The following is a 14,311-nucleotide window of genomic DNA, read 5'->3' as shown; positions in this document are numbered from 1 at the left end:
AGAATTTGTCCATTTGACTTCTCCATATCACAGCCTTGTGTGCTAATCTAATACTGACTTTTGAAGCACCCATCTCTCTCTGTGTGAACTCTAAGAAACCTGTCTGAAAAATAAATCGCATTAGTTTACATTAAGTATTCAATCTGTTTTCATTCTTTTTCTGGTCTAAGTGAAAGAGCAAGACTGAGAATTTCCAGCAACTGAAGAAGAGCTTGTTGAAATGGTGGGGACTGGAAAGGGAGCAATTCAACAGAAAACTATTTTAAAGTCACTCCTGTACAAACCAACCTGGGTGCTGCAGAGACAGGCAACAAAGGACTTGCGCTATTATTGTTCAGTTTTATCTCCTGATCGTTATTCAGGCTTGTCCCCTGGAACAAATTACTCAGGCCAGCCACTCTTCCCTTCTGGATGGCACGCAAGGATTGTTGTCGGTATTCATCCCGGGCCCTGCGTGCTTTGTGGCTCCTCTCCTCATCTGCAGCTTTGGAGCGGCGCACTGGGTGGAATGAATGGGAAGGATGGGGAGGAGAGACTTTAGAAATACAGCCATTTACCCCTTTCCTTATGCAACAGCTTACTATCTTTATTCCTTATATGACCTGATTTTAAGAACGTAGAAATTACAATGCACTGTCAAAGAGATGGCTAACTGGATGACTTCCCTGATGCTTCAAATACAGGCCCACCACTAGATGAAGCATGCCAGACGAGCTATCAATGAACTGATCGCTGGCAATAACTGAGCCTCTACATACTGCGATTACATCTGACACTTGCTTTGGCTGTAATAAGAGAAATTTTGCTTCAGGACATCTTTTCCACTGGCAGTGCACCAAGTTTTATGTTTCAAGGGAGAATGTTAACTAGTGCTTAAAATTAAGTCTGTGTTTAACATAATTCTTTGCAGCTATGCACATAACTAGAACTGCAGGAGCTACTCCCAAAACTTACAATTATAAAAACTAACATGTAGGTCACACTTTTTGTGGTTAATGTTGCTTTCTTTCTGAAAGGTATATGCTATCTTTGTTACAGTACTTAAAGTCACAGAAGTCTCTATCTTGAAAATTGCGGACTAAAAATGGTTTCAGTAACAATGGAGAAATTAACAGCCATTGGAAATGGCATGCCGATGCTATGGATGGGGAGGTTGTCTCTCACTTGAGTCTCTGAAATTGCATATAAAGAACCAGAATCTGTACTGGAAGATTTAATACATACCTACCTATGGCACTGACCAGGAAGTTACATATTTCCATAACCTGAAATGAGACTGCTGCTCTGGCCACTGCAGGTCAGGCACCTTTCACTAAAGCTTCTTCATTTTAAAACTACTGTACGAACAATCCTGTTTTCAGAATGGTATAACTTAAATGCACCAAGAATTGTACTGCAAATACTCGTCATCTATCAGCTCTTTTCTGGTGCCTCAAGCCCCATTTTGATGATTTTTTTTGAGACACAAATAACTTCAGGCAGGCAAATTATTCCAGTGCAAAACAAACCTTTAACATCCAGTGAAGCAAATATTAAAGAAGCAAGCTATTGCCTCCAGTAGCAATTATCAATCCTGCCGTGACTATCTTGGCTTAGATCATACCCAATTCATAAAGTGCACACACTATTTCTTACTCTACTGTGATTGTACCTGTGACTAGGAATGCATGATATAATACCAGACAGCTGCATTTCATTAGGTTGTTTGCATGCCTCTGGCTTACACTCCTGATTTAAAGCAAGCAGAAATATAAATGGATTTGTCCAAATTATGAAAAGGTTTAATGGAATCAAGAAATAAAAGCGCTCAAAGCAAAATGAAATGAAATAAAACTCTCTGGGCAAATGAGGGAAAAAGAAGAGACCTTTAAACTTAGAGTTATATAATATTATCATAGGTAGAAAGCTATACGGGATTAAAAGCTCATCAAGATAGCATAATAAACAACTCATATGTATACAAGTGGCAGGATTTCAGTTTCATTTAACTACATACCCTGTATTTTTAGCTAAACGCAATAACAAACAACTGTACAGCACAGAAAATATGAGTAACAGGTTTCACTATTTATCTTACAGGTAATTTTTAAGGGTAGATAATGTAATCTAAATATACTACTTCAACGGGTCAAGTATATTAGTTACAAAATTTCTGTGATTTATTCTTTGTAAAGCCACTCAGTAATGGCTGCTTTAAATGTGTACCTTGTGTTTGCAACAACATGAGAGACAGCAAGGAAGATGAGTGCAATGCAGGTTGGTAAGACATTCAGAAACCAGTCATTGTCACAATAACAGTATACAGATCAAGGGCAGACTGCCCGGAGCTTTCTGGGGTTCTTTTCTACTGATGTACAGGCTGCCTGGTAATGAAAAAGGCAAGGTATCTTCATGCCCCACTTTTCTCAGCAATAAATACTCTTTTCAACAGACATTCCTGGTGTATTTTTGCTAGCTAAGAAATCTATACCGTCAGAAGCCAGTGACCTGGACCACATTTTCCCAACCCGTATCAAATTCTAATATTTCTTATCAGAAAACAATGGGGAAAGGTAGCATAGTGTTAAATATTGCAACTGTCAAATATTAACATTCAGAAAACTTTTGGAAAGAGTGTATGACATGCAGCCTTCCCTAGCCATCCATATATATGTATATGTGTTTACATGTATGTACATACCCATACATGTGTATACGTGTCTGTATATATGTCGGGATAGGGAAGGCTGCATGCCATAGATATCTAAATGCATGCATATAGATTTTGTATATACATATATACACACATCTATAGGCATCTCTTTCACATTATGAAGAATTTTTATTGAAATTTCCCAACTGAGATATCTGAAGAATTGTATCATTGACCATAGGGACACATAGAGTCTCTTAATCCATTTTTTTTTATTACTGGAGTCCTGATTTTCTTCCTATCCCATTCCTTATAGTTATTCTCAGAAACCTCCCTCTCTTTCCTCACATTCCCCTATCTTTAGGAATTGTCTAGCACCATTCCTACTGTGGATCTGTGTGGCTGTATTATCCCAAGTTTCTTTTAAAACTCTCTGACTGGTCAAGGGACTTTGTGTCAGGTAAATAATCAAAGTCACTGGCATCAATAACTAGTTTTGGTGACTGGAAAGAGTATTGTGGATAATGATTCATCCAGCCATTGCAGTCAGGAATCTACAAAAACTTTTCCATTACACTCCAGACAAGATCATGTGTGTCACGTGAACCTTCCTCCCTTACCGATACATCCCACAAACTTATCTATCTTGAGAAAGTCGCGCAAAGTCTGAAAGTAAGTCTGGACATATTTCTGTAGCAGGTTTTTCTTACAATAGAATTTAATGAATATTCATATTTCTCTCTTTGACTCTGAACCATCTCACTAGGAATAAGAACTTTATATCTGGATCAAGTGTAGCACAAATATTCTAAGATCGAAGAGGCATTACTTGTATTTCAGGACACATCATAGCCTTTCTCACAATAAGCAAGCAAAAATAGTCAGGACTTCTAGTACTATCTTAAGTAGGAACAGATTACTTTTCTTGACTTGCTGTCCTTTTACAGTAGATGTACTTCTGGCATGACCCCTGTGCAAAGCATTGAATTCAATAGTCAATATTTTCAGTAGGGAGCCTAGATACCTGAATGTCGTCTCCCATCCTTAAAACCTCTGAATCATCACCATAGGTCCGTATATCTAGCATCAAGAATTACTACAAATAATAATTTACATTTTCTTCATCTTACTTTTATATTATGGAATAATGTCAGGACTGACAAGACTGGGAAATGAGGAATTTGATTGATTTGTCAAGCTCACAGGAAATCTACAGTTCAGCCAGTTCCCCTAAGTCCATCTCCACTACTAGTTTTCTCTTCGGGTGTTGGTGATACCAACAACAGGTACATCCTCCTTCAGCACTCGTAAAATTAAGCATAATTCCACCCTGATGGCACTGTAATTTGTGTAGAAATGCCTGAGCTGTTTATATAGGTTAGGTGCCAATATGATTGTAGCTGCAGTACAGCAGGCCAAAAACGGGTTACCAAACCCTCCTGGAAAACTGGTAAAAATATTGAGACTGAGGTCTGTGCTGTCATGATTATATGGTTATCATTACCAGAAATAAATAGTTTAAAGCCAGCTTGGACACATCTACATGACCTGCAGTGTGAATATACTCTAACAACAAAGAAGAAACCACAAAGCTTGTGTATGCAGTAGCTCTTATGATCCTATAGGTCTTAATTTGAGTTTGCCTTGTTTACCTTGAACAGTTTACAAGAATCTATTATTCCTCTATGCTAACTTAAGTTGTCTTTTGAGTGAAAATACAAGATTGCCTTTTATATTTTCACTTAGGATTGGGAAATCCCTATTAGCAGTTCTGGCAAAGTTCTAACACCAAATCTTTTGATACAGAGGAGGATTAATTCATGCTGTGCTGCAGCTGAATGTGATCACATCATTTGTGAAAGACTAGGAACTCTCCATTTTGTATAAAGTACTTTGTGCTTTTGAAGAGCTGTGAGTTACAGTCAGAACTATATAAAAGCAGAAAAAAACCATGTGCCATGAATATGCATCCTCATTTTTAAATTATTTTGTTTCAGCTTTACCCTTGTTAATAATTCTTGGAAGCTTGTTTATGAGCAATTCAAAATGACTACTTAATAGATAAAATTCAATCTTCAAATTTTCTGAGTGCACATACAAATCACACGATGTTTTTCCGTTTCCTAATTGGAAAATAACTTCCCACAAATACTCTGCAATATGGCTCCAGTTCAGCAATCTTCTTATCTGAAAGCATGTGAATAATCGCATCCCTATTCAACAACACACTCTGAGACCTATTGAAGTTCAGTAAGCACATACTTAAGGTTGAGCACTTGCTTAGTTAATGCATAGCTGAACTGGGGACTACTCACTTTAAAATTCAGCATTTTATCAAATGGTGCTGCCAGTAAACTCACTTCACTTGAATTTCTGTGGAAGATAAGTACCAAATGAACATACATTCCTTTAAAAATCAGACAAAAATAAATTCATAGACATAGTTTGTAGAAGAACATAAAAATATAACAATATAAAAGAAGCTATAATGAGTCAGCTTGGTATCGTACTTCCAACAGAGACCAAAAGTGGGTGCTTAGGGAAAGGCATAAGAATAGATCAAGTCACTTAGAAGGCATAAAAATAGATCAAGTTTACATTTTTACTGGAATAATTTTTGTCTGGAGATGAGTACAGCTGGTCAGATGGTATCTGAGCACTTCATTGCTTGATGCAGTTTGCAGGGGTTTGTAAGTGTACTAATGGAATGCCTTTTGCAATATTCAATCAGGTGAATATTTATGCTACAGTTTTTCCTATTATCTTTTGCAGATTCCTTTTCTGCTCTCTCAGAGAGAGGTCACACTTAGAGGCTGTGATATAGGGTATTGTTTACTGAACACTCTAGAAACCTACAAAATGGAACAGCCTGTAGAAAGGTCCAAAACTAATCAGAATATATACACTCCTGTATCCAAGCTTAGCCTTAGTTCTCATTTCTCAGTTTCAAAGAATAAGAGCTTTGAACAGCGGACTCTTTCAGTCAGTCTTTTCCTCTATTCATCTTCTCATTTGCCAACCAATATACTTGCTCCACATATTAACTCACAACTGCCCTCTAAAATACCCCAATATATATCCATTATATGAAATCAAAGTGTAAGTTACTCTTACAACATCATTTTTTTTCCTTTTAGTACTGATTTCTCAAGTTATTCTACATTTGTCATTTAGTATATTAAAAAGCACTAAAATTATGTATTTCAATTAACACAGCGGTTCTATGGGCTTTTATTGTTATTTGGCACAATCAGGCAAACAGCAGAAGGAAACTGAACCAAACAACAGAAACTAATATTAGCAACACTTTGCTTATTGCCTTGGCAATAAACAGCTGAGGGATAATGTGATGAGGAGAGATGAATCCTCATCACATTCTAAATTCCATCTACTAAATAAATTAGTAGCGTCATCAATATCATTGCTACATTTGCTCTCCACAATAGCTGCTCTAGCACTGCTGTTCCTCTTCAGTACTGACCCCCCAGCACCGTTGACTATGAAGGGCTGACTTCAAGGAGGTAAGACACAAAGGAGCCTGGCCTTGTTCCTAATGGGCAATATGGTTTCCATTGCAGGTGTGCAGAGACAAAAGATGTTAATATTACATCTGCTTGTAATTCTCTTACGCATTTATTTATTGCTCGTAAAAGATGAAGAGTGGATAGCTTTGCCTAAATTGACTAAATTTCCTCTCGGTGTTCCAAAGGAATATTTAAGGACAAAATGAAAGGATTACCATAAAAAGGAAAAAAAAAAAATCTGGAACTTAAATCAAAAGTGAAAAATCTGGTGAACCTGAGGTACTAGTTCATTCCATAGCAATTTCAGATGTCCCCACTTCCAAATATTTGTTATTGCCTGTCTGCTGGAGGTTCTGGCTTCTGCAGCAAAGTTAAGGAAACGGAAGATGTTAACATTCCTCAGGAAGCTCAACGCAAAGTCTGATGCCGTAGTCTAAACCAGCCAGGAACTGGTTTCAGATAAGGCACTAAACACTGCATCTTCATATCTTAAGTTGTCGCACCCGTTTGCTAATGGAGCACAGTTCTAAGCCCTCAAACCAGCTGGGATAAATTGAGACACTGAGATAAGCATAAGAGGATAAATAAGGATGTGATACACTCTAGTCATTAGTCTGCAGTTAGTTTAATGCTAAATCAATTACTGATAACAGCATAAACTCTGGCAGCACAGAATTTATAGTAGACTGCAAAACCCAGTTGTGGTGCCACCAGCCAGAAGGTGCTGAGCTTTTGTTTTGCCACGGCAGCACTATTATCGGTAGCCAGGCTAGATAGCTTGAAATTATGTGGACTGCAGTCAGTCACCCTTTTGACCACAAGCAGACAGGTCTATAGGTATCGCGGCACACAGACTGAAGGTGATAGAATTCCTTCAGAGCATACAGAATACTCCAAAGGTTACACCAGCAAAAATATTGGTGGTAGATTATATCCATCAGCATATGATGCAGTCAAAAGTGTTTTGACAGACCAAGAATGCCATTACAGAAATCATGGTCAAAACCTTTCATAGCTTATTCCTTTCCTCTCTGCCTTCTCCCATAGTTCTTCTCTTGCATTTCTGATATCTGTCCCTGTACAACCAGCATTCCCTGAGAAAACTGAGACAACAATTTAAAACCTCAGTTAACTCTTTAATGCAATAGTAAGAAAATGATAGCTGGTTTTAGTAATGTTTATAGTATTTTGTTTTGATGCAAATTTCAGTGTAAAGATAGGCTGGAATTTTTTTTTTTTTTAATGGTTGCAAATGTATTTTCTTTCCTTATCTGCCATCAAAGAAATGCTAAAGTACATAATACCATCCTCTCTGCTAGGTTGCCAGCTGATACTAACTGACAATGCCTTATTTTCTACAAAACTAAAGGGTTATTTTTTCCCCAACTCATTCTGCTCTTAAACACCCAAAATACAGAAAGCTACAGTTTTCCTTTCTGAATAAACATGTACACCTGGATTTAGATAATTCTCCAGGAAATAATTACCTTCTCTTTATTGACAGTGTAATATACAAAGGTTTTATTGATCAAAAAGGAGCATAGCCTGCTATGAGCTTGGGAAATGGCACCAGTGTGTCTTATATAGATTTAATTCATGTTGTACAGAATGATTCACTATCACATCAATTTCAGGTAATAGGACTTCAGTAATTAGTCTTCAGGAACTCCTGAAGTGATGACTAAAACCATAAAATAAACTCATTGCATATTTTGAAACATTTCTTTTACTTCTGTCAGGAAACAAGTAACACTACAGCAATATTTTATTCCTACTTCATGAGTTATTTCATGCAACACATACTATCAGCTCCCTAAAACTCCATTTTTAGTATTAGCTGATTAACCTTTGTGCTATATATAATTAATACAATAACCCCACATGAGCTAAAACTTTCCAATTGTTACATTTCCTTTTTCTGCAGAGTAATCAAATCAGTATAGATGTGAGAAATAAAAACTATTCTTCCCCCAACAAAAATGCACAATTCTTACTGCAAACAAATTTCTTACTTCTAAAGCCAACTATACAATAGACTCCAGATGGAGCAGACGTACATTTTATTCACAATAACCTATTAAGTCTTATTTACTCATAATATGGACCTTTACTTACCTACAGTATGTATGTATACATATAGAGAGAGTAATATATCTGTTCTGTTCCTTATAGGCTTTTAAAAATCACTAATGTATTTTTAAATTAATCAAAATGATGATATTAATGAAGAATTTCAGAATGACTAAAAAGGGACAGCACCTCCATAGAGTGAGATCATCATCATAAGGATTTTTTTCAGGGCAACAATCTAAGTATTATTTACTGTAATCTTTTGAAATGAAGTGAGTTTCAGTGCTGATATCATAGCTTGACCCCATCACTATATGGAAGTAATTAAAATACAGATGAAGACAGATTTTACCTCTTCAGAGATAGCTGAGGACAAGTTGTCAAAATAACTGTGTCCAGAATTATTATTACAAAGCTAAAACTGTTAATTAATTACATTAGACAAAAATTAATTATCTTAGTCACTGTACATGAAAAATTTTCTATAAGGCATTGACATGGATTCTTATTCAGAAAGAAATGTGAAATCAGTAAACTCACAGTAACTTCTGTTAGCAAGGTCAAGCTGGTAATTTCCTGCAAAATAATACAGCATTTTGCATTGCTTTAGGTAGAAGAGATTTTTGGCAACACCTTTTTCCATTCTACAAGTCTCCTTTTATTTGCTTTTAGAAATACATTAATCCTGTGAAGGTAATTTTACTCACACTGTTCTTCCCACTCCTGGTCATCGTCGCTGTGTTGACTATGCTGCTGAGCTTGCTTGAGGCTCAGATACAACTCTTTTGCTCGGATTTCTTCCTGCTGCTTTATTTGTTCTTCACCCTTTTGTCTTTCCTCTTCTTCTCTTTTCTAGGCAAAATGAAGTAAAACAGAGGTGATGAAAGAGGAAGAATGTGCCAAAAGTTAGGACACTGCTCCAGTTGCTTCCTCCCACAGAGTAGCTATGTTACCTTGGACAAATCACTGTCTCTTCTAACGTCGGGTTTCTCACCTATCACAACAGGCATAATAGAAGCTTCCCACCTCTTACGAATTTCTGAGAAAGGTATGTTTTGAGATGCACAGGTATCAGAGGAATAAGGAATATGTAAGTATCTAAGACCTGAAATCTATATGGAAAACATGTTTTATCATGTGGCACCAAAGCCTGTGCTATCCTACAATCCATAAGCAGTGCTCATTTTAAGTGCACATGTACTCCCATTGGAGATATCACTGTCCCTCAAGCTGTATACACATCATCTACAGAATCTAGAATTCAGTAACTGATTTACCGGTGTTCTTAGTTTAGCAACTGTCGCCATGTGCCATCATAACCAACACAGAGAATAGTGTTTTCCAAATATCAAGATCATTACATTCTGGAAGAAAAGCTAGATCCTTCAGCACACACCAGTAACTTTTCAAAATGTAGCTAAAAGTAACATACAAAAAAGTTCCCTTCCAAGAAGACCTTAAAGGAGATGGAAATCTGATAAAGATCGCCTCTACAGCTGGCCTTCCACATACTATCAATAACACAGGAGCTTGATTACTGCAGAAATAGGAATCCGTATCTGTTTTCTAATAAATTTTCCCAATTTCCTTAGGTAATGAAGAAGCAGATTTAATTCATTGTTCAATTGAACCCCCCAAAAAACCCAAAACTGACCTTCATGAAGTGTTATTCATGTTATTGAAATAATTTGAATTATGAATAAGAACAGTTTTTTATTTAATTTTATAATGGAACCAACACTATACTCTTTTGGGTAACAAACTTATGGATAAGAATTTTGTCACAAGTCACTGAGTAAAATCACCCTGAACTACTAACCTAGTTACCTAACCTAAACTATAAGTAAGGGAAGACCAAAGTAGATTGTGAGTTGTTGCAAAATGTTAAACCTATCAGATTTCTAGGGTCAAGCAACTGACATCCATTTCAATAAAATCTGGTGAAACTCTGCTTTTTACATTAGGAGGTTTGCTGTCTTCCTTAAATAACTTTCATTTATTAAAGGTCAGAAATGGGATTTCATAAGATCTTTGCATTTTCCTAACTTTGCCCCCTTTTGGTGGGATTTTAATGTTTCATTGCAATGGGACCAGCCGTAGTTGAGCACAAGAAAAAAAACAAACAAACAAACAAAACCCCATGATTACTTTAAACTGGAAAACAATTTTATGAAATGCACCAACACGTTCTATCAATCAGCGGAGCTGCTGTATTTGAGCAAACGTTTCTTAGCTACAGACTTTAGACTGGTAATTTCTTTTTTTTTCTTAAGACATAGTATGATGTAGAGTGAAAATTATGTTCAGATGGGATTGCTCCTGCTCTCAAAGAGGAATCAGACATATTTAGCTTCCTTTTTATTATATCGTACTTGTGCACTGTGAACTTTGTGGAAGGGCATATTTTCCAAGTTTGAAAACAAACTTCCATCACAGCAGGATTCACAGCAGGACCAAAACAATCCATGGTCTATTTTAATAAGTACTACAAATATGAGTGGAGAGATTTAAAAAATGGGCCCAAAATCTGACTTCTACTATTCTCTAAACTGAGTCTGTGGGTTCAGGAGATGCAAAACTGAGCTTTCATGATGTTGCTCATAATCCTGCAAAGAGTAACTTGCATACCTATTTTTTTAACATGTAGGTTCTTCCCATTCAGTGTTTGAACATGCTACTTATATGAAAGTTCACACTATGTATAAATGTTTGTTATAATTCAGCTTCTTTTTAGGCTGAAAGGGGCTGAACTATCCAAAACCTATATTAATCCAGTAAAAGTATTTATGAATTTATTAACACTTCCCTACAGTAGATAGTTTGTATTTTATAATACATTAGAAAAGTCCTCATTCAAAGGTTGTCTGTCCTATCTTAACACCTGCCAGGGCACAAATACCAAAAGCAATCTGAATATAGTAATATGAATGTCCAAACAATGTTGTTGTTTAATGCCCCTAGGAGGGACTCATACATGTTTTCCCAATGGTGAAACAGGTGTCTGGAATGTCTGTCCAGAAAACAGAAAAAAACCTTTTGTCCACCACGGGGAAGGAAAGGCTCTTTTTTCTCTCCACCACGCCACCCCCTCCCCCACCCAGTTCTCTCTAGCTCTGTAGAAGTTATCTGTTGTTAACTAGAAATCTGGAATTAAAGGAAGACAACTCCAATTCTTTTCAGAAGATAGCTTTCCACAGCAAACAATATTGCTGTTTGCAACCTCTAGAAGCTCAGTGAGGGCCAGAAGCAGCAGAAGGAAGCAGGACTCTTTGGTTGTTCTGCGCAGGGATCACACAACGGCACATTTAAGTAAGAATGACAAAAAGACTGAAACGAAGTAAGCAATTTAGCAGTGACAAGCAACACCATCTTCAGAGTGGGAAACCAGAACAAATTAAAATCTCCACCCTTTGAAAGAATTCAACCGCTTTTCCATTTCCCTAAGTAACATAAATCAACATTTCTCCATTTAGCTCAGCTGAGCTCCACCAGTTTACACCAACAGAGGATCTGTCTCTTGATAATACAACAAATCAAAAGACCTGAAATATTGGGTATTAATAGTGATGTACCTGTGTAGTGAATAATAGTTCCATAACACACATGATGAACAATACATTATGCTGCTCTTGTTATTTCTGAGAAAGAAAAGCCTAGTATAGTTCTTCAGTCAATTTTAATGGTAGTATCTTTGATTATTTCGAACATCATCCTCCCATGGTTATCTCCTGAGTCCTAAAAAGATTAGTTGAGCAGACAGTTCATTATTTTTGAAAAGCCAATGCTTTTAGGAAGCACTGATTTCAAAGCCCAGCAGCTTCTTCAGAATAAAAAAAATAAATTAAAAAATAAATTGTCTTTTTAAATACCCCATAGAATTAGGGATTCCATATTTCAGTTGCTAGTAAACGGCTCTATTCCCTTTTTGGAAAAAGTATGCAATCAGCTATTCTTTATTCTTATGAGGAGAATATTTATCCACTTAGCTTCACTACCTAAAAAAAATCCAATACATCTAGGCTATCTTTTCAGGAAGATGGACAGACACAGAGGTAATCCTGGGTTATCAAAATGTTTTCTATGCAACATCTCAAACTACAAGGTAAACTTAACATGGGAGGGGAAACAAAAAAAACCCAAACAAACAAACAAAAAAAATCAATCTCCCAGCAGTTTCCCTGAAGCACACAAGAGTTTTGTCACAAATTAGGTTTTTTAATGTAGCTGTTGTTGAGGCATTTGTAAAAGATGAACGTGGAAAAAAAAAAAAAAAAACCACAAACAAAACCCCAAACCAACAAACACCCCCCCCAACCAAAAAACTAGAATTCAGGTAGAGTTTGAGTTCATAATGGAAAGCAGTAATGCCTACTAAGAAAATTCTATCTTTTTTTTTTTTTAAGTGAGAAGAGGGAGATTTAAGTCAATGAAGAGACAACAACAAAAACAAAAAACACTGCACTTGATTCTGAATTCACAAAAGTTTTTCGTATAATTTTCCTTTTTAAAGGAAGAAAAATTTTAAATTCTATTTATTCAAATTAGCACATGGATGCGGGTGCAAGTATATTCTACAACTCCTTAAAGGTGTGTGTGAGGAGAAACAACCCTTGTTAGTATGACACAGGAAAGAAAAGTCATCCTTTTGTCAAGTATGAGTAAAAAGTGTATGTTTGTATTTAAAATGAACAATTGAACTTTTCATATTTACTTCACCGGAAGAATACAGCCACCAGTTTATCTGCTTCTCCCCGTGAACCCAATCCTGCACATCAGAGCTGAGAGTGCAGAGCTATAATAGTCTACAAACATCACCTTCTGCCCGATGGGTGAGAGAGATTGTACCGTGTGCCATGACCCTTTCAGCTCTTCCAGAATAATTAGGAAGGTGACAATTCAGTACATGGTTGCAAATTGCCAAGAAATACCAACCTGCTGCAACAAATCACACTGGCAATTCAATGGGCAGCAGTAATCCTGTCCAGCTTTAACTCCACTGGAGAATTTGAACATGCTAAATGATCTTATCTAGCCTCTGGCAGGTGAGCATTTACCACAAACTTGTTACCTGGAACTGTAAATGTGTGCCTCGCAATGTTTGATAGCTCTACTATAGCCGGCTCTAAATAATATTTAGTATTAGCCATGGTTAGCTTCTAATGTTTCAGCCCAATACAGAGGAGAGGAGATTAGATCAGCATTTAGCTTTTGCTGCAGAAAGATTAAAAAAAAATGGACTGAGGAAAAGGCAAAATACAGCAGCTGATTTTTTTTCCAATGGAAAATTGAGCTTCTGGCTGCCACGGCTCTCGGGGTTTCTCTGGGGAGTCTTATGGGATACAGGGCAGCGGAATGACTGCCACCCTGCTCAGGGCAAAACCTGCAAGACATATTTGTTACAACAGTCCTCTCCGAAGCAAAGGATGCCTGGGATTCCCTCAATGCTCCCGGCTGGCAGGACGTGTCTTTGGCAGCCCTGAGAGCTGGAGCTCGTCAGCTGCGTTACAGCTGCTGTGAATCCCCTGAGACCCCTCAGCAATCCTCCCTGAGCCAGGGCAGACAGTCAGGCTCCCTGCCACAGAGCCGAGAGCACAGCTCGTCTTCAGATCTGAGCCCTTAGAACTCTCTGCTCTGAAGAAGGGAATCTGGAAGTCCCAGGGTCCCCGGCTCCAGGACAGCCTGTTCTCAGCAAGGCTGACACAGCAGGCTGAATTCAGAGATCAGCGTTCTCCACAAACGCACCTGACAGTTTCCAACAGAGCTGTGAATATCAGCAGAAATTTGTCCAACCCTTCGCAACCTTTTTCTGAGAAAATTCTCTCACTTCCCTCAGAAAAGAAAGCATTTGCAGAGACATTATTTTCTTCTCTACGACCAGTGTCTCAAAAGGAACACAGGGTTTGCATCACTTCACTGCTGTGTGCATGTATTTGACAAATGTATGCAATGCAGTCATGCTTTATGTAGAAGTTGCATTTCAGCCATGGATACGCCCCAGGACATGCTCTTCACACATGGCTCGTATAGGGAGGTAACAACATACTCTGGTTCACAAAGACCCTCTTTTAGATGAGATAGAAAAGCT

At 37.4% G+C, this 14,311-nt stretch overlaps 1 protein-coding gene across 2 annotated transcripts in view; it reads right to left on the bottom strand.

The window, feature by feature from the left end:
- Positions 1–14,311, bottom strand: part of SH2D4B (SH2 domain containing 4B) — a 74,462-nt gene that overhangs the window by 40,725 nt on the left and 19,426 nt on the right. The window contains exons 4-5 of one of the 2 annotated variants that reach the window (XM_075504123.1): positions 8,934–9,078; positions 289–499 (exon numbers count right to left, since the gene is read on the bottom strand). In XM_075504123.1, the coding sequence (XP_075360238.1) occupies positions 289–499; positions 8,934–9,078 (356 nt within the window). The remainder of the gene's footprint in view (positions 1–288; positions 500–8,933; positions 9,079–14,311) is intronic. The other variant, XM_075504124.1, reaches the window with a different exon arrangement.

Source organism: Mycteria americana, chromosome 6 (genome assembly GCF_035582795.1).
Source record: "Mycteria americana isolate JAX WOST 10 ecotype Jacksonville Zoo and Gardens chromosome 6, USCA_MyAme_1.0, whole genome shotgun sequence".
Lineage (NCBI taxonomy): Eukaryota > Metazoa > Chordata > Aves > Ciconiiformes > Ciconiidae > Mycteria > Mycteria americana.
Note: the sequence above shows the minus strand (reverse complement) of the source record. Positions and strands in the feature narration are given on the sequence as shown.